The sequence below is a fragment of the Eretmochelys imbricata genome, chromosome 2 (genome assembly GCF_965152235.1).
Source record: "Eretmochelys imbricata isolate rEreImb1 chromosome 2, rEreImb1.hap1, whole genome shotgun sequence".
In the NCBI taxonomy this organism is placed as follows: Eukaryota; Metazoa; Chordata; order Testudines; family Cheloniidae; genus Eretmochelys; species Eretmochelys imbricata.
The window spans coordinates 56,623,050-56,650,371 of record NC_135573.1 but is presented as its reverse complement, the minus strand read 5'-3'; the positions used below and the strand labels follow the sequence as shown (position 1 = coordinate 56,650,371).

The window sequence follows — 27,322 nt, the reverse complement described above, 5'->3', positions numbered from 1 at the left end:
TTTAAATAAGAATATCCATGTTACTTTAACACGGTTTTCATATTTTCTTTTGTTTTAAAACAGCAGCATAAATGAGGCCAGCTATTTGATTATTTACTTATTCATCTCTATGTTAATCCATACAATGGTGCTGATAGGTGAATCAAAGTATAATGCTAAACACTACAGCATGTATCTTTGATAAGATGCAGTGCATTATAAAGCTTCTTCAAACCATTATATTGTATTATCACAATCCACAGTATGAAAACAATTACATCAATCTTTGACATGATGCACTGTAATAATTCTTTCAGAGGCATTAAGTTGTGTCACAGTACCATTTCTTTACTGTGGATTAGCAAGTGAATATTTGACATGATCCATTATGTGAACCAGCTGTAGGAAGAGAAATACATGGAATTTTGCAAGATACATCAATCAAGTCAATCAGTAATACAGAGCAAGTAAGTTAATAAGAAATAGATTAAATATTCATAAAAAGTTACTGCTCATGCATAGTAACAGTTTGCAGATACTAATAACTGGATCGTTATGATTAACTTACATCTGCAAATTCATGCTAAATACAGGTTAGCTATAATTAGGAGCACAACTGTTTCAATTCTGAAAGTGATTTTTGGCTCTTAACAGAAACTGACAGATTTTTCCCCCCTTTAAAAAAAAGTGTTTATTGTGAAAGTATATGTACACCAAGTTTATATACACAACTACTTTTTACTGTTGAGTTTTAAAGGCCAAAAAGGGTTTCTAATATAATAGAAAAGATAGTAGAGTAGCCCTACTTTACTGATAATATCCATAATTCAATGGCTGTACAAAGCTGATCCATTTGATTTCTACCCACCCTGAGTGCACCATTTACACTTTTTAAAATTTATATTTTAAACATTAGATAACATACAGAAGTATGTACAAGGCTATACAATTTGTCGATTATACAGCAGTAAAAAAATATTTGAATATTTTTGGCCAATTTTTTAGTTCTATTTTGTTTTTTTAAGTTTAGCTGTTTCTGGTTCTTATTTTAAAAATAAAGTAAATGGTTATTTGATTTAGACATTTGTTTATTGACTACATTTTTTTTTAAGGAGTCAACAATAAGGCAACAGTAAAAACAGCATTGTTATAGAAATGTTGCATATGTGTAAAGGTAGTAAGTTTATAAAAGACATCAGTGTTTTCTAAAAAGACATCTTAGTTGTAGTATCATAAAATTACACAGTGGTGAGAACAATTACCTATTTTTCAACAATTATTTCTCTGTAGAAAAAAGTTAATCTAGCTGTAATTAAAGTTTTGTGAAGAAAAAGCTGGAAAAAAATTGTTATGCCTATAGGACAAGCAAGTTAAGAAAATATACTTTTGTCTAAACTTAAATAAAAAGGTCCACACTTTTGTGTCAAAACATTAAGCCTCTGTCAAAAATGTATTTCTTTCTTTATAGTACAGGATTAAAGACAAGATGATGCTTACAAGGTAAAGAAATAATTTACAAGAAAATATATTCTGACAAAGCTTTTCAATCAAAATATTGTTTTGTAACATTCAAACATGACATACAACAACAAAAACAGCAACAAACAAAAATGTTATATGGATTGTTTTCAAACACATAAATAAATGAAATATTGTGTAGGCAGTAGGGCTCATGCTGATGGCTAGCAGGAAGTAACAGTGTGCAATCTACATGGAAAAAAGTTGTAATGTACAAATTACAGGCCCAATTGTGGACTGCAGCAAATTTAATTATATCACTGCCATTTTCTTGTATCTCCAAAAGTAAGTCTTGATTAAGCCATTCATACCCAATTATTACTCATATCTTTGCTTTAGAGATATGAGTAACTACCATACAAAAAAGGTATTTTTATTTCACCATAGGGATAACATTGTACCTCTCTCCCAATGTCACTTGAAAACCTTCCATGTCAAAACAATTTGACAGCAGATAAACAATTTAATAAATATGATCTTATTACAGTCCTTTAGCGAAGCACGTTAATTATGCTGCTAGTTTTGCGATCACATGGCACAGAATCCAAATATAGAAGAATGGGATGGTTTCAAAGTAATGTTGGATCCCTTGCTTATAATCCCAAAATATCTGAAACTTTCCATAAGCCCTACCATCCAATCAATTTATTTTGCAGCAGGATCAAAACTTTTCTTGGTATAACATCCATTGCCGGCAATGGATGCCATAAAACTGCCAAGGAGTTCAACTGTTATTGCACAATACATGAAGACCTGGATTTCTGCCAAAAGCTTAAAAATAAAAATAAATGGAATTTTTCTGACATTTCCAGACACCTGCATTAATACTGTATGACTAATAAAAGCATGTCAAGTTGCATGGACTGAACCAGCGATCAACATGCGCCCAGAATGCACACTAGTAAGAATGCAGTCAAAGGAAGTAGTCTTCATTGTCTATAGGTCACTTCCAGTCAAAGGTTAAAGTTCAAAGACTGAATGATCAAAGTGCTCATTTTCTCAGTAGGACAATCTTCTGCTTGGAGGATCACAAAGTGGTGACATCAACAGGTGTCATCTTTAAAACAAAAAAAGATTTATGGAAAACAAATATACATTCAAATCCCAATTTTCTGAGAGGTACAGATGCAGAAGCAACTCCTAGCATATATGTTACCACATACGTGAAAGTACAACAAATGTCTAACACTGCTGTTTTAAGGAAATTGAATTCAGATTACAAAGCAAGATAAAAAACTATGAAACTTTGCCCAGTGATACATAGTGACTTTAGGAAAAATGTGTTTATCAAAATTATGATTGATTAATGTTGGTATATACTAATCTCATTACAAAAGACCGTTATTTTTCACATTAAATATTTTGTATTCAATATTTAATGATCCAGACAATCCATTGTAAACCTGAAATTAAAAATCTGTTTCTTCTCAGCATTTTGCCCCTTCACTGTACACACTACGCATCTTAGTTTTGATGCTTTGAGCTTTTGATGACTAAGAAATGCTCGAGAGATTAAAGAAATACACAGACTTTGCAAATAGAAGAAAAAATACTAGGGAGGCCACATTTTGAGCAAACCATACTGTCACCTACAACTGAGTTCAAACTACACAAGATTTTTCACCATTTATTTGAAAAAAGTTATTTGACAAGCTGGATTACTCAAGAAGTGGCTTCCTGACCAATATAGGCAAGATATATTACAAAGTTACGTACAGTTGTATGAGAAGGTGGTAAGCATAAACTTCAATACAAGCATGCATCCGACGAAGTCGGTCTTCACCCACAAAAGCTTATGCTCCAATACGTCTGTTAGTCTATAAGGTGCCACAGGACTCTTTGCCACTTCAACAGAAGGGGAGAAGATTGCTATTCCCTGCCACAAATGAGTGTGTCTTAGGAACCACCACAAAAACTGTAGTTGGTGTAATAAAGTTGACATTGTAAACCTAAAGTCTTTCACATACATTGAATTGATGGAAAAAAATTCTATGTAATTGCTCCCACACAATTCCCTAGTAAAACACAATATTAATGGCAACACACTAACTTTCAGATGTGTTTCTTGTTTCCGAATATTCCAAAAGTCGTTGGAAGACTTTCAATATGTCCACAAAAATGGTCTAAGTTATAGACAGTTGAATAAATTAAGCTTGGATCTGTCTCAGAGGATATGTCTACATGTCAATAAAACAGCTGTGGCTGGCCTGTGTCACCTGACTTGGGCTCAGCCTGTGGGCTTTGGGATCCAGCAAGACGGGATGGTCCCAGAGCCCAAACTCCAGCTTGAGCCCAAATGCCTACATTGCAGTGTTATAGTCCTCCAAGCCAAGTGAACTGACATGGGCCAGCCACTGATGTTTTACTTCAGTGTAGACATACTCTAAAGCACACGGGGGGGGAAACCCATTCATACTCTAAGGGAAATGCCAGTTTTGTCAGGCTTTTTTTCCCCTCCCATAGTTCCCAATGCTACTGCAGCTATTTCTGCCTTTTAAAATCTCTTCCAAATCTCATCTTACAGTGGAGTTATTCACCATTTTTTAGAGAACTGTGTAATGAAATGTCTTACTCAAATATATATGTCAAATAATGTTAGAGAAATGAATGTTATAAATGTAGTATTATAAGAATAAGAATATATAAAGGAATTTTGGCTTTTTGAATGTGTTTCTACTGATGCAGCATTTCAGAACTCAGCTGAAACTGCTTCAAGGTTGTGTAAACTGTGACACTTGGGTTCTGTGTCTTATTTGTGAAACTTTTGGTCTATGTAAATAGCAAGATGAAACAGAGTGACAAGAGGGCTCCAGGTGTGGCCCCTGCAACAAGACAAGCTAACAAGTAAAAGCTCAAGGCCATAAAAATAGATCAGTAAGAAGGATAACTGCTATTGTAAGGTAAGAACTGGATAGAGCCAGAGGTGGTGACAGCAGAGATTAGATAGAAGTAGACAGATAAAAGTAAATTTTAGCAGGATAATGCAAAAATGTATTAGTTCAGGTTAGTTATTGTGATTTATGCATGAGAATATTTTAATTATATAGGTACACAGATGAGGTAACTTGGTAAACAGAGTCTGCACAACGTTATCAAACAAGGGATACAAGATAAGTGATTAACAACAAGAGAGTGGAGAAGACACAGGGAAAACATACCAGAGATCTGAAAAGAGTCTCTGTCCTCAGGAGAGGTAATCTGGCCATTTACTTTTCTTGCCTTATCTGTTTTTGCATGTATATCTAATTCTGAGGTGAGAATAGTATTGTCTTAAAATGTACATAATAAAGGCTACAAGAAACTGTTTAAGCCTAAATAAAAAAAATGAGTGTTGACCTTATCAATATTTCTGTACACACTAAACTTAAAAAAAGTTTATATTTTAAATTAAATATATTCCCCACTCCATCCTGATGGCAAGATACTCTGTCCTTGGTAACAGTACATGAAAAGAAGATTTCATAGCACCAGAAGGAGGGTGAAGAACTAAAACTCTTCGTTTACAAGTTGGACAGGATGCATTGGAGGTAAAGAGCGAGTATCTGAACCATCTACAGATAGTCCTGTAAGGGTGTCAGGAAAAGCACTTCCCAGGAAAAGCAGCAGCAATCAACAACACTGTTTGGGGACAAACACCATCCAGCTTCCACAGGAATCTATGTCCTGCCTAGGTAGGCGAGGCTCATGAACACACATCAAACACCTTAAGTGACACTGTTTTTTTTGGAATCGGAGACAAAATCCCCGAAGAGCTACAATCAGATGGGGTGAAGGCAGATCTGAGAACAACCATATGCCTGTGTCACTATAAAGGCTCCCACTTAAGCGTTATTCCAACTTGCATGGCTATGATCGGAATACCAACTACTTCTTGGAGAAGGGGAAAATGTTTCGTTCCCCTGCAATAGGGAGATGGAAAAATGGGACTGACTGCTTCCTCTTCCTTTGAAAAGGGCAGATCACAACAACTTCTTAAGAGTATATAAGGCTGAGGACAGCTCTTCTGCAGAAGCAGGAAGATCAGCTCTCAAGCTAAGCTTCCCAACTTCCCACAATTCAGCACATCTTCAATCAAAGGAATTAGATTTTAAACAATCTCCTTTTAACTCCCCCTGCTAGTGCCATTGTCATATAGCAGCAGCAGAGGATTTTTAACTACAGTACGTGCAATTAAGAAGAGAGGATAGTAAGGGCAATATAGGATACTCCTGAGGGAATTCTGGACCAAAACATTAAACATTCTGTGCCAAAAAAATAAAATTTCTGAACACTATATTCTAAAATTCTGCAAAAATCTGCATATTTTATTCATCAATAAATAAATGTGGAGGCTCCAGCATAGTAGTGGGGAGCAAAGGCCACTGGCTGCACAGCAATGGGAGATCACCCCGCTGCCCCTCACCTCCCACCGAGGGACACGGACTCAGCAGTGAGGCTGCACCTGACCCTGACACAGGCAAGGGCTGGGTCTGCCACAGAAACATCCCAGGGCCCTGCCCCTCCATGACTGGTGCACCAAGATAGTAAATGGGAGGGACAGAGTCTCACACTTGCCCAGCTGTGGGGCAAGCAGGCTTAACCTGGCAGGATCCAAGTGTGGAGGGGCTTAGTGTGTGTGGGGGGGATCCAGGTGTGGGGTGAGAGAGTTGTGTGTGTGGAGGCAATCTGGGTCTGGGCAACTCAGTGAGGGGTCTGGGGGGGGGATGTGGATGTACAGGGGCTTGTTGGGGTGTTCTGAGTGCAGGGGGAATGGGAGTCTGCAGGGGGTCCAAGTGAAGGTGGTTGGGGCTCAGCAGAGGGGTGTTTGGGTGTGGGGCTCAGGGGGGGTCTGCATGTGAGGGGGCTCAGCAGGGATGTCTGGGTGCTGGGGGGAGTGGAGGTCTGGGTGCAGCTGGTTGGGGCTCAGTGGGGTTGGGATGCAGGGGGATCATCTGGGTGGTGGGGCTTGTTGGGGTGAGCTCAATAGGGGGTGGTCTGGGTGCAGGGCAGGGGCTCAGCAGAGCTCTGGATGCAAGCGGTAGTGGAGATTGGTGGGGGTTGAGTCCAGTGCGGGGGGGGGGGAAGAGGAGTCTGGGTGTGAGCGGGGGTCCAGACACAAGGATTTGGTGGACAGGGGAGCACCTCCCTGAACAGTGACCCCTCCTCCTGTGGCTGAAAATGGGGGCAGGAAGCGGGGGGGTGGGGGGTAGGGTAACTTCCTGCAGCCAGGGAGGTTTCAGGGGGTGGGTCTGACTCAGCCCAGTCTGCTCCTTGCAGGGGAAGAAGTCGTCCTATCTTCCTCTGCCCCCAGCCCAGCCAGGACTAACAGCTGAGCCCAGCGCAGGGTAAGAGCCAGCAGCTGGGATATCCCCAGCCCCACTTCCCTCCTGTGGTGATTTACCTCTCTGAGGGCTGCTCTGCGGGCCTGAAATGACACACTCACGCTGCTGAGGAGGGGTGCGTGACTGCTCTTGAGGCTTCCCTTTGCTTCCCCATCTTTTTCTGCGAGGAAGCAAAGAAATCTGCGGGGGACATTAATTCTGCACATGCCCAGTGGCACAGACTTCCCCAAAAGTAATAGGTTCTCTTGAAACCTGAACACCTCAAAGCACACTACGGTACATTTAGTAGTCAGTAGCAGGTTTCACATTGCCAGATAGTTCGCAGCAAGCTAGTGTTCTGTAAATTCACATTCTGGCTTGCTATGCAGTAACTCACCAGATAGACAAGCTCCGAGACAAATTTAAAATTTAATAGTCCAGTATTGCTCCAGAATTGACACTTACTTTTAAAGAACTGAGCAAAGAGGAGACCATCACATCTTTGATAATTAGCAACTAGGAAAGGAAGTTAAAATTGATTTAGGTGTTATATATGTGAAAACTTTCCAATTTCAGCAGCATGAGCCATTTTTTTAAACAGACTTGTCCTTTCCTGACTGTAACCTTCCCAAGTTTGAGTTGATCTCTCTCTATTTTTATCTACTGTTACCCAGTTTTGTTCTGCAATTACTCGATTTTTCTGCCTTTCAAGCAGAAAAGAATGGCTGGAGAATTTTCCACTGTGTAAAGAACCATTTATCTGGCAGGTGAATCTTGCCCATATGCTCAGGGTTTAGCTGATCACCCTATTTGGGGTTGGGAAGGAATTTTCCTCCAGGGCAGATTGGAAGAGGCCCTGGAGGTTTTTCGCCCTCCTCTGTAGCATGGGGCACGGGTCACTTGCTGGAGGATTCTCTGCTCCTTGAAGTCTTTAAACCACGACTTGAGGACTTCAATAGCTCAGACATAGGTGAGAGGTTTTTCGCAGGAGTGGGTGGGTGAGATTATGTGGCCTGTGTTGTGCAGGTCAGATTAGATTATCATAATGGTCCCTTCTGACCTTAGTATCTATGAATCTATTTGATGACTAGTTGAATGGAAATAGAAGTTTAACCACTATACAACCGCTAGTGATCAACTTTCAGAATCAGATAATCATGTTTATTTTAATAGCTAGATTTTCACTCTCAAATCCAATTTTTCACTTGTAGGAAAACTGGAGTAGCACCTAGAGATTGCTACCCTGCAGAGACTTCAGCCCTAAATCCTAAAGAAGAGTCTCATCTTCTCTGACACAAATTAAGATTAAAATTAGAGCAGATCTCATCACAAAATGAAAATTATTAACTAGTCTTCTTGGAAGATGACTACCAAGAGGAAATAAGATAATTAAGAAAAAAATCTTCCTTGTGTCAATTCCATCAAATCCTCTCGCTCTGTGCTCTGTTCAATGCCATATTTTATTTCACATCATACCTTAACATCTTCCTTTATGATATCCCTCCACTTCTTCCTGGGTTGGCCTGTCATCTTTTTCCTTCAGTCTTGTTCTGTTCCTTACCCACATAGTTGTCAGAATTGCTTTTTACATAGTTGTCAGAATTGCTTTTTACATGACAAAGCCACATGAGCCTGCACTCCCTCATTTTTTTGTTTATGGGCGTTACCTTTGAGTACTTCTCTTAACACACACATTCCTCACGTGTTCTTGGTTACGCCACTCATCTCTCAACCTTGACATTTCTGTGGAACAGATTGTTTACTCATGTTTCTTTGTTGCCCAACACTCAGGGCCATACATTAAAACTAGAAGTTTTATAGACTTTCCCTTTCAATCTTACTGGTTTCATCCTGTAACATATTACACCACTTATAGCGCTCCATTTGAGCCAGGCATTTATTATCTTAGCTCTAATTTTATCCTTCATTTCCCCAGATTCTGGAGCCCACACACTTGAAACTTTGCATTTTTGGTATTGTATGCCCATCTAGTTTCAGGGATAATTCTTCAGTGCTCACATCCTCAAGAAAAAAGTATTATATATTTCTCCAGAATTAACCAGAGCAACAGAAAAAACATGTTACAAGAGAAGAAAGGGGATGTGATTATTGAAATGTTCCTGAAACATCACATTAGTCTTGTGGATGACAGGATTTCTATTCTTTAACTCTGGGCTCAATTTTTAAACTGAAAATAAGATAATGTACATGCAAACGATAAACAGATTAAAGTTACAAAATATATATCAGTGCAGCTGATACTGTTCAATTCTCATTGGAAACAGAGTAATACCCTACGTCAAATTCTGCTAGAAAAGAGTATTTACACTGAAGAATCTTAGCCCTGGTCTACACTAGGACTTTAGGTCGAATTTAGCAGCATTAAATCGATGTAAACCTGCACCCGTCCACACGATGAAGCCCTTTATTTCAACTTAAAGGGCTCTTAAAATCGATTTCCTTACTCCACCCCTGACAAGTGGATTAGCGTTTAAATCGGCCTTGCTGTCTCGGATCTGGGGTACTGTGGACACAATTCGACGGTATTGGCCTCCGGGAGCTATCCCAGAGTGCTCCGTTGTGACCACTCTGGACAGCACTCTCAACTCAGGTGCATGATTGTTTGCCGTTGCTCTGACGCAGGGAGGGGCGACTGAGGACACAGCTTACAGGGTTGGCTTCAGGGAGCTAAAATCAACAAAGGGGGTGGCTTTACATCAAGGAGTATTTCAGGCAGGACTTCACGGAGGGTTCCAATAAGAAATGGTGCACCTAAGTTATTGTTCTTATTGGAACAAGGAGGTTAGCCTGGCCTCTGATTGATACATGGCTAGATTTACCTCGCTGCACCTTCTCTGTGAGTGACTGCAGTGTGACCTAGAGGAATGAGTCCCCTAGACAGGGGAGGGGGGGAAGCAAATGAGTACAAAACAAATCTGGTCTATTTCTTGTTTTGATCCACTCCATCGATCTTTTACATCTTTGGCTGGCACCAGACGGTGCAGAAGGACTGCATGCCATCCACATCTCATGGCTGCCCGGCAGAAGATGGTACAGTACGACTGCTAACCATCCTCATCTCTTGCCTGCCCAGCAGAAGATGGTACAATACGACTGCTAGCCATCCTCATCTCTTGCCTGCCCGGCAGAAGATGGTACAGTACGACTGCTAGCAATCCGTATCGCCTGCCTGCTCACCATAAGACGGTTCAATAGGACTGACTGCAGGACTAAAGAGAATGACCTGGTCAAGTCACTCCAAATTTAGTCCCTGCGCCCATGTCTGCCCAGGCGCTCCCAGCCGACGTGGCCAGGAGCACCTCGGACACGACGAGGACGGCTACCAGTCGTATTGCACCGTCTGCTGCCAGAAGGCAATGGGTTGCTGCTACTGTGTAGCAATGCCGTACCGCGTCTGCCAGCACCCAGGAGACATACGGTGATGGTTACCTGAGCAGGCTCCATGCTTGCCGTGGTATGGCGTCTGCACAGGTAATTCAGGAAAAAAGGCGCAAAACGATTGTCTGCCCTTGCTTTCACGGAGAGAGGGAGGGAAGGGGGGCCTGACGATATGTACCCAGAACCACCCGCGACAATGTTTTGCCCCATCAGGCATTGGGATCTCAACCCAGAATTCCAATGGGCAGCGGAGACTGCGGGAACTGTGGGATAGCTATCCACAGTGCAATGCTCCGGAAGTCGACTCTAGCCTCGGTACTGTGGAAGCACTCCGCCGAGTTAATGCACTTAATGCACTTAGAGCATTTTCTGTGGGGACACACACACTCGAATATATAAAACCGATTTCTAAAAAACCGACTTCTATAAATTCGACCTTATTCCGTAGTGTAGACATACCCTTAGGAACTCTAATTCTGAAAATCAGGGGAAAACAGCTCCAGGGTGCACTTTTTTGGGGTGAGTTGCAGCAAGTCTTCCAATGCCAAGTAATGACAATCATCCAAGATATTTATTCTTCAATTAAAATATCCCATATATACTTATTTCAGAGAACATTGTATTAAATGTACTTTACCAACACATGATTATATTTAATAGATCAGGGTTATCATATTAAAATAATTACATTCAAATTACATAGAAAAGCATTCTGGTTTTGCTAACCTCTTTAGTATTCATCTAGAATTGCTATAGCTAAGATCTTTACTCAATTTGTTCCCAAACAACTTTAGAAGCACTAATCATCATACATCTTTTCTTTTGCATGTCTCTTACTTTCAGCTTCTTTTTATTTGTATCAGCAATTTCCAAAATCTGTTGCTCATAAAAATTCACAATGCGAGTAGAATCAACCAATTATTCTGACTGATTTTCTCCACTCTTAAACTTCTGTTTTACATTCTGATCTGGTCTACAAACATCCATTTAAGTTTGCATATTTAAAACCCTAACTCAGTTTTCCTACTAAAATATAATTTATTCTTTTACAAAAATCTTTTATTTGGTGTCCCGGGAAAAGTTTTTATGTTCCAAATTCGCTAAGCTTAAGTGTTTAAAATTACTTAAAATCCTACTTTGTATTGTTACTCTTTTGCACTCAGCCTAGCAGTCCTCTGAAATGCCTACTCCAAATTACATACTTACCATGATACCACCATTTTGTTTTCTTTGGATTTTTGTTACATGTTCTTACATAAAATGAATTATCTGGAGGTCGCCTCTGCAATAGAAAAAAAACCTAAAAATAATCAAATAATCAATATATCACTTACAGTATATTATCTATTTAAATAAACTTTTACATTCAAAAAATAAATGCCATACATTTTGTAAAATGTGTTAAAAGTAGGACTAGGCCCTGTCTACACTGATCAGGAAAGTCACTTTAGCACCCTTTTAGCAAGAACTTTAAGCAGAGATACCCAGACAGAGCAAAAAAGTTTGCAAACTTTTCAGAACGTTTGGACAAAGAAAACTAATTATTCACTCTTATTTGCAAAAGCAAATGTAACTAAAACCACCATCAAACTAAAATACTTCTGAATTTTGGCTTCAATGTGTCACAAGTATAGTTTTGAATCCCAGTCTATATGAAGTTTCTCATAGCTTGGTGAGATTGACCAGATGGACTTGGGTTACACCTTCACTCACGAAGATCTGCAGCCTATCAATAACCTAACGAGTAGTGCACTTCTCTGAAAAAAGTCACGGGGTGGTCACAGTGAAAAGGGAAGAGTCACAGAAATAATAAATAGTTATAAGCATTGTTTTGTACCCCAATAATATATATTTTCCTGCAAATAATCAGAACTGAAATTGTGATGTGGTGAGAATAGACATCTGGCAAAACAGCATCATTCCAGAACTGACTGCTGTAAAACAAATCTTACTCTGAAAAATTTTTATGTAAAAAAATTGAGCCTCAGTGGATCTGCTCCATGTGCCATATCTGCTTACTTTAGAGACAAAAATTTACTGTCAGCTGTGTGGGCTCTCCTGTGCTAAGAAAACAAACTGGAAAAATGAAGGATGAGAAAAAATAACCTATTAATGTATCCTACTTCAATTAATTTGGTTCTTTACAAATAGAAAATTGTTTCCTCCTACAAAATCTTTATAACAAGTCAACATCTGCACTACTCAAAACATTTCAGTGTTTTAAGTTATGGTATACTTGTTTGCATATTAGAAAAAAGGTAATATTATTCAAGTGTGAGAAATATAGACTTTGGAAAAAGTAGAAAACTTGCAGCTTTCATTTATTTTACTCTGAGTGCATTATAAAAAAAAACAAACATACCTTTTCTTTGCAGCTGGAAAGCATGCTAATAATGCTAAGACAAACTGATTGCACTGAGAGAGCTGGGGACCAGTCTTCTGTTAGAATGGATAAACAGATATGACCATTGCTATAAACATGAGGATGAACAGGAATATTGTCACCAGTAAACATGACCTAAAAAAGAATAAAATACGGTTAGCATTTGTTAACATTTAAATGAGAAACAGACGTGCTTGTGTCTTCTGGAAACAGTAATGCCTTATATTCAAAAGCCAGATTGTGCCATCTGTTCTTACCCTGAGAAGTATCTTACTCTGTTTGTAGTTCCATTGATTTCAGCAAGACTTTTTGCTGAGTAAGGTTCTAACTAACATAAGGATGGCAGAATCTGGTCCAAAATGACTTGTACTTATGACAGAAAGAACTAGTGTGAAGAACTGAAAGGTTAAATGTAATCACTACTTATAAAGAGCAGTGCAGCACAGAAACGTGCAAAGACAGCTTCTCTAAATTATAGCGATATAAAGATATCACAAAGCTTTCATGAAAATTTTTTCAGTCTTAAAGCCTCATCTAATTCTTCTATAGAGAAAGGACTATGGACTGGCTACCCACCACACTGTGTTTCAGTGGTTCCATAATCTACAACATTATTCAACTGGAAATACCACGAGATTCATAAATGAGTAAGTCTCCTAACAACAAATACAATAGAAATGTAAGTTCTGGGAAACTGATTTTCCCAGCAGAAAAAAAAACCTTAGTAATTAATGCTACAGACTAACAAAAAGTTGTGATTTATAAAACCACAGAATGCTGCCACATATGAAATATATAATTTTAGATTATACTCTATCTGAAGGACGATTTTGAGGTGGACAAAATAACACAAGAAAAAAAAAGTGTTCAGAAATAGACAGGAATCAAATTAGAGTCACGTTGCCATGGTCAAAACAAGGAAAGAAGAGTGATCGTGGCAACTACTGCCCGTAAGTCAACCTTCTATCACTAATCAAATATAAAATTGACCCAGAATTCAAAGACGGGACAAGGGAAGTGGAGGGAAAGAAGCACCCTCAGCAGCCAGCATTACTCAACTCTTCATCCAATCCCCTCACCCAACCATCAACAACTTCCCACAGTATTCACCCATCACCAGATGATGTAATAACTCCCTTTTATCTATATATTTTTATGGCCTACTGTGTGAGAGCTTCCCAAATATTTTATGGATACATTCTCACAACATCCCATAAGGTAGGGAAGCATCCTCATCACCAGTTTATAGATGGGGAACTGATACAGAAAAATTAAACAACCTGCGCAATGTCACCTAGGACCTCCCTGTTACAGGAAATAAAGTCAGATCTTCTGAGTTCCAGCCCAGTGCCTTAACCACAAGACCACCCTCCTCACTTCACTTTGCACTTTTATACTGCTATTACTGGTATTCCTAAAATACTGAAAGTTTTATTTTTTCAGACATCCAGCAATATATTTCTTTTTCAAACTAATGTCTCTCCATTCAAAAAATAAAACCTATGCACAACTCAGTAAGCAAATGCATGCACACTATGAGACAACATACATTTGAGACAGAAAACAACTTAGTGCTTAAGTGACAGAAGTTTAAACTGTTATTTTACACTATATATGCACTTTTTTTTTTAATCAAGGTGTTAAATTATACAAGACGCACTTATTATATGGCAGAATTTTTATTAAGGGAGTTCTGGCTATCTTCAACAGTCAAGCATCCCTTACTTAAATACTTAATTGTTTTCTGTACTAACCAGTGTACATGTATTGGTCTGTTTACTGTTTTACAATAAGTTGCACACAGCCACACACACACTTTGGGTAATGAGTACAAAGAGTACCTACTTGGAACCAAATGAAAGTGGCTACCCTCTTGTGGATCACCTATGAGTACTTCACTGCAAACCTGATGGGTGCAGATGTGCAGGTGCCAGTTTGTTCCTTAAAACCTAAGACTGAAAAGTCAGCATTCTAGTTTTTACCACAGTACCTAAACATATCTTTGTGGTTAAGCTTTTCGTATGGCTTTTTGAATGAGTTGCAATAAATATGTCTCCATAGAAATCACCACAATTCGTACTAATTCACAAACTCAGAACTTTCAGCTGAGAGGTCAAAACTGAATGGACATGAAGACTAAAAGTACTCTCACTCCAGGCTTTTCCTCCTTTTTTCAGGGGGTAGAGAGAGGGTTTTCTGCCTACCCACCTTCCCCTTGAAAGCCACACTTTGTAACCTTCCCTCTGGTTGTGGAGGGTGAATGTAGCTCAGCATTGAAATTGCTCCTTTAGTTGGTTTGATGTCACTAGAGATTAACATAGCAACCTTTCCAACAGGACAGTGTACTTCCTCTGCAGCTCCTGCTGCTGATTCAAGAAAAAATGAACCAAGTTTGTTCCTTAACTCATGTAGTACCAACAGATTATCAAGCTTCTCCTACCATGCCACAACACCTATGTTTGTGCTCCCCTGCCACAATCACAGCTGTGGTCCTACCTACAGTACTTCCCTAGCAGTACCGACAGGAGCAGCAGAGAAACTGCAAGGAAAGTGACATTAAAGAGCAGCACCGGGGTTTGGAGGCAAGAATAGAGGAAAAAAGAAGTTTATCATCCACTCTATTTCTACATTCCAAAAGCAGAGAATCACTGCCCCTGTGTTGCTCTTTCATTGGTCAGCAAAAATCCCCAAGAGGATTCAAGCGACACTCAGAAATGTCAGATTTACTCTGTTCTTCCTAGGAGAACAAGTGGACATATTTCTCCACTGCAGAAACATGTTTAAAAGAGGTGGCAACTGCACAATTGAGTGTACAATTGAAACCCATGTAACTAACACAGAACCTTAAAATTACGAGAAGTGTGGATAATGCATATTCAGCATATACCATGCAGTTATAATCTAAAAAAATGGGAGGTAAGCGGGAGGGAGAGAGAAACTAATTACCTGAGGAGAATCAAAGGGATATCGACTACTGAACTTAAATAGAAGCTGAAATTTCTCCCCTTCATATAATGTACCTGGAGCACCTTCCATATCTACGATCCACCTAAAAAACAGACAGAAATCTTTAGTAATATAATCCAGCAATTTAAAATAAAATATAAAAGAATAACGGAATGAACTACCTATTATGGCACCACTACTGAACTATGCTTCGGTATCACAATGACCATGAAAGCAAAAGTAAATACAAATGGAAATTAACACCAAACCTCCGTATGTGGGAAACAAGTTTGGTATTTTATAATACTCAATCTTTGTTATAGTGTTGTAGATTATACAAGCAGCAATGCCTAAGGAAATAAAATACAAAATGTGTTTCCCTATAAAATGCCTATTTGTACTCACAAGAGAAGTAAAGCCCAAGTTGAAAGACTGGTAATATGTCCACCCCCCAGTCTCATTACCAAGTCTACAACTTGTGTGATGATTATTTCTATCCCCTTCCACAGATGAAAGCAGACTCCCTTTCCATTTTATTTTACTTTTTTGCCAGGGAAATTTAAGAATAATAGAAATGTCACAAATAACATGCAGTTTACTAATATTAAATCAGAATCAAAAGGGCCATGCTCCTTTCCCTGACTCACATCTGCAAAAATGTCACTTATGATGCTATACAGAACTTAGCAACAAAGAGAATGTGAAGGTTAGCAAGACAATAGCACACTACAAAAGTAGTAACTGATTTGCAAACTAATCTACTTCAATCACTGAGCTCCTCTTTAAAGGTTGTGCAATAATAAAAGAAACTGATAGGCCAAAAAGGTACCTGTAAAATATATATAATCAGTAACTTAAAGGGAAAAAAACTGTCTAAAAGGCAGGAAATGCATAGTTAAAGTCCAACTATTTTGAAAAGTAACTAAAAATGGTGTCAGAGGGTTGCATGTCTATATTGTCTCAATTATACATGTCAGATATGCTCCAAGTTTTATCAACATTCCCTTATGATGATCTACATATCTCACTTATGGCTTTGCTGCTTAATGTAATGGACACCCAACATTGATGCGAATAAAACCTTTCTAGTGTACACATTTTTTTCAGACATACAGATACAATGGCAAATAAAAGCATATACCAGCTTATACGTTATTTCTGAAAAAACATAAAAATATTCAGATCAAACCATCACTCTCCATAATTAGTTTCCTGAAAGAGTCTGAAGATTTGCTCTTGGTTCCCATCATCTTACCCTCAAGCTATTTTAATATTCATGTAGACCACTCATCCACACTTGCTGTAGTTCAATATCTTACTCTCCTCTATTCTTTTAACCCATTGCCACATGCTACAAGGGCCACACAGAACATGGACCTTTCTCTGGATCATACAATAACCATGTGACATTTCAATAAATCACAATATTTTATTTCCTTCTGCTTCAGTTTCCCCCGCATCATGATTTAATGTCAAAATCTACCTTGATGGCAGTGACTGAGGTATTTAGAAGTGAAAGGTATAGTTTGCTTATAGTCTTTTCCCCATTCCTGTTGATGTCAAAGCATGGACTGATCTCTCATCACCTTCTCTACAGTTTTAGATAAAACTGAATGCTTAGCATCCCTTCAGATTTTGCTCTCCTGAGTTCAGAATTGTTTGGGCACACCGAACAGACAAAGGAAATCCAAATGAGAGATTGTTGACTAAGAGGGATACCCACTTGATTTAATGCAAAATGTAGATAATGTCAAACTACTTTAGACTTAATACTTTTGATCTAGAATGGTTTGCCAGAATTTAATTCTGTTCTGTCAGATAATGCATAGGCACATTTAGGCTGATTTTTAAAAAATTCCAGACAAAAAAGTTTTTTATTCTATAAAAAAAAAAGTGCAAGCATCATTGACCCAGACAGTGAAATGTATCGTACTGTAGATTATAACCCAGTTTATCAGTTACTAGTAAACATATTAAACAGTGTACTTGTGAACCATATCACTTTTTTTATATCCATGGATCAACAGGAGCAATTATTACTCTAGAAAAAATAATATTTCACTTGTCTATAATTTGAGCTAATGTAGAAAATATGAAAAGTATTTACACACTCACTGTGTAATTGAATTTTGAACACTCTTTTCATTTAAAGTCATTCCTGGAGGTGGGTCATTCTGCAAAGCCAACAGTTCTTTTTGTAGTCTCTTCTAAAAAGAATATAAATAGGATTTGAAATATTGCATAAACTATATATTACAATAAAGCTAATTAATTTACAGTACATTTTGCTGTTTAATAAAAGCAAAACAATAAGCTCTTTTTGCCAACTATCTTCTGAAAACTTGAAGTACAGAAAATGTGCCTCAGGAAGAAGAAAGGGAGCTAGCTTCCTGCCACAAAAATTAAACAATCTATTATAATTGGTTAGATTCAGAGAAAAGTCATAAGCCTCAAACTCAATCATGTTCTCGTTTATATAAATTCCAATTATATTTACAATATATTATTGGCAACTGTCAATCCAAACTGGATTATGGTATACGCATAAAAGGCCTAATTAGGTGCCAGATGAATCCGCTTATGGCTGACAAACCCAATTTGAGAGAGAAACAGCTTGTTAAATATATTTACAATATATCAGAACAGTTCTTAAGTTAAAGCAAGAGAAGCAGATAACATAATGATACTTAGCAAAGACTTTGACACCTCCATAGTAAGAGCAATCATGGCTCCTTACTTAAGGTGGAATACCATTTTGCACTTAAAGCCGTGATTCAGACCTGTGTATAAAAATGCAGCACGTCCTCCCAAGTTTAAAGCACTGAACAGAGAATGAATTCTGCAAATTTAGAAGAACATCTATTAGTTTAAGTGAAAAAATGGGTTCTTTAAGAAGTTTGGCATCTGCATCAGTCTTTTCTTCACCCTAACGAGCCTAACAGAATAACGTTCTTCAAATATTCCAGAGATATAAACTAAAATCTTGTGCATAGGTCAAATGTAAAGCAATTAGGTCAAAATTAAGCTATTAACTATAAACATGGGGAAATAGTTTTACTTTGTGTAATGACCTATCCGCTCCCAGTCTCTATTCAAGCCTAAGTTAATTATATCCAGTTTGCAAATTAATTCCAATTCAGCAGTCTCTCGTTGGAGTCTGTTTTCGAAGTTTTTTTGTTGAATGATACTCACTCTGAGATCAGAAATCGAGTGACCAGAGAGATTGAAGTGTTCTCCAACTGGTTTATGAATGTTATAATTCTTGACATCTGATTTGTGTCCATTTATTCTTTTACATAGAAACTGTCCAGTTTGGCCAATGTACATGGCAGAGGGGCATTGCTGGCACATGATGGCATACATCACATTGGTAGATGTGCAGGTGAACGAGTCTCTGATAGTGTGGCTGATGTGATTAGGCCCTACAACCTATCCTGAAGGACGACCCATCACTCTCACAGATCTTGGGAGACAGGCCAATCCTTGCTTACAGACAGCCCCCCAGCCTGAAGCAAATACTCACCAGCAACCACACACCACACAACAGAAGCACTAACCCAGGAACCTATCCTTGCAACAAAGCCTGTTGCCAACCGTGTCCACATTTCTATTCAGGGGACACCATCATAGTGTGGCTGATGTGATTAGGCCCTATGATGGTGTCCCCTGAATAGAAATGTGGACACGGTTGGCAACAGGCTTTGTTGCAAGGATAGGTTCCTGGGTTAGTGCTTCTGTTGTGTGGTGTGTGGTTGCTGGTGAGTATTTGCTTCAGGCTGGGGGGCTGTCTGTAAGCAAGGATTGGCCTGTCTCCCAAGATCTGTGAGAGTGATGGGTCGTCCTTCAGGATAGGTTGTAGGGCCTAATCACATCAGCCACACTATCAGAGACTCGTTCACCTGCACATCTACCAATGTGATGTATGCCATCATGTGCCAGCAATGCCCCTCTGCCATGTACATTGGCCAAACTGGACAGTTTCTATGTAAAAGAATAAATGGACACAAATCAGATGTCAAGAATTATAACATTCATAAACCAGTTGGAGAACACTTCAATCTCTCTGGTCACTCGATTTCTGATCTCAGAGTGAGTATCATTCAACAAAAAAACTTCGAAAGCAGACTCCAACGAGAGACTGCTGAATTGGAATTAATTTGCAAATTGGATACAATTAACTTAGCTTTGAATAGAGACTGGGAGTGGTTGAGTCATTATACTAAGTGAAAAGAAAAGGAGTACTTGTGGCACCTTAGAGACTAACCAATTTATTTGAGCATAAGCTTTCGTGAGCTACAGCTCACTTCATTGGATGCATACTGCATCGGATGAAGTGAGCTGTAGCTCACGAAAGCTTATGCTCAAATAAATTTGTTAGTGTCTAAGGTGCCACAAGTACTCTTTTCTTTTTGCGAATACAGACTAATACGGCTGCTACTCTGAAACCTATAACAACCCCCTTGCAGAACCTGTGTGTGTGTGTATGAATGAACGTGTGAATAAATATGAAATTGAATGGAATGTTATAGCTATAACTAACTGCTTATTATGATTCTTTCTGTATTCACAATAAATGTGGTATTTTGCCTTTTCCCCTTTAATAAGATCCTGCTCGTTTTTATTTATTGGTATAACTTAGTGATACGTTGCTTTAGTCAGATCCGATGAATTTCCTATTTTATCTATAAGATTCTATCTGTACCTGAGGTAAATGGTGCTAATAAACTTCTGATTATAAAGGCGTTTTTGCCTGAGTCGAGCACTCAGTTGTTCCAAATAATCTGAGAATTGGCCCACAAATTGTCAGCCTGCACAAAGTTTTTCTTGAAAATATATTAAACAGTAAAGCCACTTTTTTTTGGTAGCTCCAAACCAACCATTTAAAAAATCTCAGCACTTTATTATTATTATTTACAGCAGAACAGTCAGTGATTTTTCTCTCTGTGTCTTAAAAGAAATCACATCAATGTTAGTAGGCCCAAAATCTGACTTAGCTTTCAGATCACCTTCTCTGCATATAAAAGACCTTGTAATATGTTTTGTCACACCCCCCTCCCCCAGAAAAATCCAATAAAATCCATTTTAAATTATTGCACATTACTAATTTCATAGTCTACCCCTCCAACCACCACTCCTTTATTGCTTTCTGTCTATAAATTCCACCCTCACCCCTTGGTTAAACATGCTGTTTCAAAGAATTTAACTTCGACCTAGACTACATTAGGTCTCAAGGTGAATAAAATCCTGGGGTTTTTTTAATATTTTCATTTTGTTTTTTCTTAATTTAAATTTACTCTTTTTCATTTACACATCACTAGTTTTTTTTACTTTCTTCAGATTTTATAATCTTAGGCCTGGTCTACACTAAAATATTAGATAGACCTAGCTCAGGGCTGTGAAAAATTTTGCGCTCTGTGTGATGTAGTTGGGTCGACCTAACCCTCACCACAGATGCAGTTAAGTTGATGGAAGAATTCTTTGTTGACCTAGCTACCGCCTCTCTGAGAGGCGGATTAACTATACTAGAGGGTCTCAAACTTCATTGTACCGTGACCCCTTCTGACAACAAAAATTACTACACAACCCCAAGGGGTGGTGGTGGAGGGGGCAGAGCTGGATCGAGCTTTTTTGCCACCCCAAGAAAAAAAACAACCAACCAACCAACCAAAGCAAACCGCCGCCCAGACTGCCAAAGCAAAAAAAAAGAAGGGAAAAAAAATGGTGGCCAGAGAGCTGCCAAAGCGCTGCCCCAAGATTAACTGAAATGCCGCCCCTTCATATGGGCCGCCCCAGGCACGTGCTTCCTTAGCTGGTGCCTGGAGCTGGCCCTGGGAGGGGGAGACAAAGCCTGAGCCAGCCCCAGGCACAAAAGGGGTGGGGGAATTTTCATCTAACAAATTTCACACCTAATCCTCATCTATTCTGCAAAAGGCAAGTCCAGGGCCTCATTAATATCCCTACTGTAAGAATGCCACAAACTCTGACACAGAAATGGTAAGGAAACACACCATGCTATTTTGAACTTCCACAGCTCAAGAAAGCTAAAACCAGGCTCAACCAGGCTCTCTCTCTCTACCAGAGTTTTCAGTTTCAAGTCAATAAAACTTGTGCTCCTAAGTAACTTCGGTACATAAATATGCTCTTTAGGTACACCTCTACCCCGATATAATGCGGTCCGATATAATGCAGTCCAATATAATGCAGTCCAATATAATGCGACATTCATAACTTTCAAATAACTTCAAATTCAAATAATTTCAAACAACAGGGGGCGGAGCAGAGCTGTGGCTGGGGTCAGAGCTGGGATGGGGCCCAAGTGGACCTGGGTGGCACTTCCTCACCACCCCCACATAGGGGTGACCTGGGCCCTGCCGCACACCCCCACAGGACAGCATGCCCCAGAATTTGGGGACCACTGATGTAGTATAATTAAATATAGGATCATTTCTTGAATAAGGAATGTCTAATACATTGTTATATTATATACAACAGCAACTACATCAAGATATCTTACTATAACCAAATAAAATCTCAATAAGTTTGTGGATCAGAGTTATTTTAAAATTTAAACAAGTCCCCTGATAATCAGGTCCCAAATAAAAATAGTGGACAACCTACTGCAGCGAGAACTAGATTTAATACTTAACGTGATTTTTAGAATCAGACACTGGAGATCGAAAATGTCACATAACCTATTCTCACGTACTTGTTCCAGTCTAGTTTTAAAGATGACCTAAAAAGGGTTTTTTTAAAAAAATTTTCTAGAGAATCTTCATCATTAAAGGGACCTGAAAGGTTTGTGGGAGGGTTTTTGGTTTTGCTTAAAGGTTTTTCTCCTGCTCGTTTTGTACCTCAGAAGGAATGAGGAATAACAATTCTGATCTTCCCTTGTTTGCTGCAGGTACTGAAGGCCTCAAAATCTATATTATCAACTTTCACACTTTAACTGGAGTAACTGGGCTGTTCAATATTTACCAAAGACTTCCTCTAGCCAATATATTAGTCATTAAAGTTAAACAGATATCAACAAAACACAAAGTATTTTAGCCAGTTTAAAGATCCCTTCTGTTCTTAATTGTTTAACATTCACTCTAAATCAAAAGCTTTTCTTCCATTTTGTAGACTTTTCATTAAATAACTGAACAGAATCTCTCAACTTCAAGAAAACGTTACAAAAATGTGCTCTAAAAATGTGTTTTAAAAGGCTTCATAATTAGTAAGATGGAAACAAAAACAATGCTTCACTAGCTCCCTGGATTCCCTGATCAAAAGGCCTAGGGAAATAAGGGGTCCCTTAGACACTATCAGTAAGTTTAACAGATACCCTCGAGATTAACATCTATAATATAAAAACAAGCACTAAATTAGACTTTCCCACTGCCATATTTTCCAAGAAACAGACACTAGCTAAAACATTATTATTAATACTAGATAGCACTTTGGATCTGTGGATCTCAAAGTGCTTTACAAAGGCAGCAGTCATCTCCCTTTTACAGACAGGCAAACTGAAAAACAGGTGTGCTCTTGTGCAGATTATTTCACAACACAGACCAGTGGCAAATACATGAACAGAACCCTGGTCTCCCAAGCCCCAGGTTGTATCTCCTTAAAGCTTCACAACAGTCTCTTCTACATAGTGTTTATACCTCTCTACAGACTTTTTTTTTTAATAGAAACTTTTGGGGACATAATAATTTGTAATTAGTCAAAACTAAGATGCAGAAAGTATTCTGAAGGTTAAATAAAGACCAAACTGCAAAAATAATCTGGCATATAGATTCTTACAGAAAAAGGAGACAAAAGATCTATTAGCCCATCTTCCTGATAAATTGGGATTGTCTGGTACTGTATGTTCTCACGTGCTTTATCCAGTCTTGTTTTAAATAACTCATAAAACTGGACTTCCATTACTTTCTTGGGAGACCATTCCAGAGTCTAATACATTTCACTCACATAATTTCCTAGCTTTATTATTATTTTTTCACTTATTCATATTACTCCAAGTTATAAACCCTGAAGCTGGGTATCAGCACAGCCATATGTGTTTTGCTCCAGTTGGTACATCTTCTCTGTGGGCTGTCTGAGTGGTAGTGTAGAAGCACCACTATAGTTAAAGTTACCTCATGACATTTGCTGAAAAGTCAATGTTTCTAGGTCCTCTAAAAACATGCTTAGTTGGATCTTTTTGAAATTTTGTGTCTCTCTGGAGGGTCAAGAGTCAGTGACCCAAATTTGGAGTCATTTGATCCAGGAGTTCCAGAGATATCAGTCCCCTCAAAAACAGCCATTTTAGAAAAAGTTTCTGGGTGTTTTTTTTTTTTTTGCCCAGCACTGGAGACCAAACTATTACTGAGCTATGAGTCAAAATGGTTTCAACCTGTCAAATTTTACCCAAGGTAGTGCATGGCACTCACTAAATTTTGGAGGAACCCAATTTGAGAACAGTAGTTAAGAAAGTGTCTATTTTTACACTGTGCATGCACCAATACAGAAGAACAGCCAGCGCAGGGGTCTCAAACTCACAGCCCCGCGGGCCATCTGCCACCCGCGAACGTCCCCAATGTGGCCTGCGGGGCTCCAGCAGTTTTGGAGCCGGGTCTCTCCCTTGGCCCCACCTGCCGCCCCTGGGTGCTCACCACCCTAGGTGATTTAAAATGGCCCGGGGCCCCAGCAGCACAGCGGAGCTAAGCAGTGTCTGCTTGCTTGCTCCGCATGTCTTCTGGCCTCTCCCTAGGGCTCCGGGGAGCGTTGTGCCTCCACATGCTGCCCCTGCCCCAAGTGCCCCTGCAGCCAATGGGAAGCCACCGCTCCCTGATCCCCTCCCTCGCAGAACCTGCAACCCCACCCCCTTCCCACTCCAAACTCCCTCCCAGAGCCCAACCTCTCACCCCTTCTGCACCCAAACTCTCCCCCAGAGCCTGCACCCCAATCTCCTACCCCAGACCTCCTCCCCCACCCAAATTCCCTCCGAGAGCCTTAGGCAGGTGGGGGGCGGAGTTGTGGGGGGGCGGGTTCTGGGCAGCATGAGTGACATTATTGGCCCGCTGGGAGGATTTGAGGACTGGCCCTAAGGTAAATTGAGTTTGAGACCCCTGAGCTAGAGGGTTTCCACTCCTGCCATTTTATATGCTGTAAAATTCTAATTCTTGTAAGTACTCTACATTCCAAATGGTGAATGGGAATGCCTTTGGTGTGTCTTTCAGGGTGTAGGTTAACAGTAATGATCCAAACTTGGGGTAATCTGACCAAGGGGTTCCCATGTTGCAGCGCCTCCCCTCCCACCCTCTCCCAAAAAAACAAACAAACAAAAAACCTGTTTCCTTCTACTGCCTTGTACTGTTAAATTGAATGATACAAATGACTGGTTGAATCACAGACCTCTGGACTTTTGGGAGCTCACCCTTCAATTAACAATTAAAGATAAATTAATCACAAGTCCCACCTTAGATAAAAGGATAAAAGGACTTTGGGGCTATGTGGCTAAGAGACTGCCATCTATAACTCTCAAATTGTACAAATGTGGGGGTAGGTGGGGCCTGAATGTAACCAAAGTCTTTGGGAGAAAAATTAGACATGAATGGTTTTGAGAAGGAAGGGGGCGAAAGAGTGGAGGAATAGGGAGAGAAGGGTTTGGGGCTGCCGTGAGAGGAACCAGGTTATGGCAGGGGCAACAAGAGAGTTGGGGGCTCACAGCACCATGCCAGCTCCACCAAAACACCCTAACACTATTCCATTGTAACACAGTTGTACTTTGCTCCAGGCACTGGATGAGTCAGGTTATAAGAGGGGAAGAATTAATAAACAGAAATGTTTGTACACCATGGAGCGCAGTTTTCAGAGAGATGCATTCCCTGCTTGCAGTGGTGAGGCCTAGGTACAATAGTGAGGAGGTGGCCAGGTTGCATGGGCAGCCCTAACTGCATTTCCTGGTTTTCAGACGTCTGAGTTTGACATACCACCAGGCAATCTTAACTCATGGTAACAGGGTTTTTTTGGCCATTGAATTGGTTTGTTTCACTTTGAAGTCCACTGGCTCAGAAGGTAAGAGTAAAAAACAAAAGGGAAAAGATAAGAAATTGGGCAAAGGACACTGCTCTGGAAAAGAAAAAGAAAAGGCAAAAAGAAGTATTAATTTTTCAGAGATAAAGGAGATGTGAAAATTTGTTAAGAAAAAAGGCACCACTTTGTTATGAGTGAAATAATTCAATTCCATGACTGTTCATGTTTGTTATCACTTGTCTTACTTCTCAGAACATTTCATAACCCTGTCCTAACACTGTAAATGTGGACACTTCTACCTTCAAATTTAGTGTGTTGCACAGAGAAAGTAATCAAAACCTCCACAGCTGTTTCAACTACCACCATCTAAAAACTTATCCACAAAAGGTAGAGAGAAAAAAGAAATTCTGGTAGAAACCTGTCACAGCAGCAGGACATTTCATGTGATTACACCCACTGCAGCCAAGCCCAAACAGCCAGTCAGCCATCCTACTGTTCCCTCTTATTGGGAAGACTCCCCTCCCCACCCACCACCGACTCCTGATATCAAGGCTGTCTTTTTGTGAGACCCACCCCAACCTCAGGCTGCCATGCCCTCTCCCATCTTCATAACCTCCCTTAGGAAGACATTGGGAGTCTCTCTGCAGTACCCCGAATGATGCTTACATGCACCTAGGGGACAGGAAGGGGGTTCTCTCTATCACATCCTCCATTCCCTACAGACTCCGGGGGGTGGGGGGAGGAGAACCTCATCCCATCTTCACACACTCTCCAGGGGAGCTGGGAGGGGGAGGTCTTCTCCACCATACCTCTTTCTCGCAGACTAGGGGGGGGCGTCTCTCTGCCAGAACTCCCCCCACTCACACACACTCCCCCAGGGGCGGGGTGTCTGCCACCCCCCCCCCACACACACACATGGTGTGTGTGTGTGGGGGGGTGTTTATAGTGCCCCCCATGCCCGAGGAGAGGTATCTTTCTATTTCCCCCCCCGCCACCGTATCCACGGACACCCCAGAACCTCCCCACCAACCGCCGCCCCTCCCGCAGCTTCCCCAGCCCAGCTGCCCGAACCTCCCCACCCGCCAGGGGCTGCTCCGGTCACCCGGAAACGCCGCTCTCCCTACTCCAAGGTCCCGCCCGGCGACCCTCCTCCCCGGCTCCGCCGCTAGCTCCTCACCTGCATGGACGCCATGATGGATCCGCGCCCCCCCTCCCCTCTGCGCCGCCGGCGGGGACCCGAAGAGAGAGACACGCAGCGACGTCCCCCCCCCCCGTCACGTGGGGCCACAAGCCGAAAGCGGGAGGACGCATGCGCCACAGCGGTCAGAGATCGGGGCTGTGCTCGGTACCGGCCGCGCCCGACAGGGTGTCACATCACAGCGAGGCGAGCGGGGCGGAAGTAGGGAACGTGCCGCGTCGGCCTGTGCGCGGCGAGGGGCCTGGGCCACCCCGTGCCCCGCGGCGCGGCCTGCGAAGCGCTCGGCCGCTGGACTGGAGCCAGCGGAGCGGTAGCGCGCCCTGAGCCGGGAGGGGATGGGGCGTTGGGCGCTGCGCCTCTGGGTGAGCCTCCCCGCAGCGCCTGGGCGGGGTGCTCGGCGGCAGGAGAGACCCCGGGCCCGCCGGGTGCGGGGCCTCTGGGGAGCAGGAGCTCGCCACCGCTCTCCAGTTCTCTTCGCCCCCGCGGCTGCTCCATGCGCGGAGTTGAGCGGGATTTAGGGTTGCCAGTTCTGGTTGCACGTGTTCCTGAAGGTGTTTTCACACGATGTAATCTTTAATTCCTGGAGACTCCAGGCCAATC

At 40.7% G+C, this 27,322-nt stretch overlaps 1 protein-coding gene across 4 annotated transcripts; it reads right to left on the bottom strand.

Annotated features, from left to right (window-relative positions):
* Positions 1–1,046: 1,046 nt before the first annotated feature.
* UBE2W (ubiquitin conjugating enzyme E2 W) lies at positions 1,047–26,788 on the bottom strand. Of its 4 annotated transcripts, none has more exons than XM_077810139.1 (7): positions 26,702–26,788; positions 17,641–17,732; positions 15,526–15,628; positions 12,559–12,714; positions 11,403–11,496; positions 3,214–3,342; positions 1,047–2,554 (listed from the first exon to the last, which is right to left on the bottom strand). In XM_077810139.1, exons 1-7 carry the CDS (start codon positions 26,714–26,716, stop codon positions 2,541–2,543), a joined length of 603 nt encoding a protein of 200 aa, XP_077666265.1. In that variant the 5' UTR covers positions 26,717–26,788; the 3' UTR covers positions 1,047–2,540. The 4 variants fall into 4 exon arrangements, with proteins under 4 accessions (XP_077666265.1, XP_077666267.1, XP_077666268.1 ...); XM_077810141.1 differs by having other exon boundaries at positions 11,403–11,478; XM_077810142.1 differs by lacking the exon at positions 3,214–3,342.
* Positions 26,789–27,322: the final 534 nt, after the last annotated feature.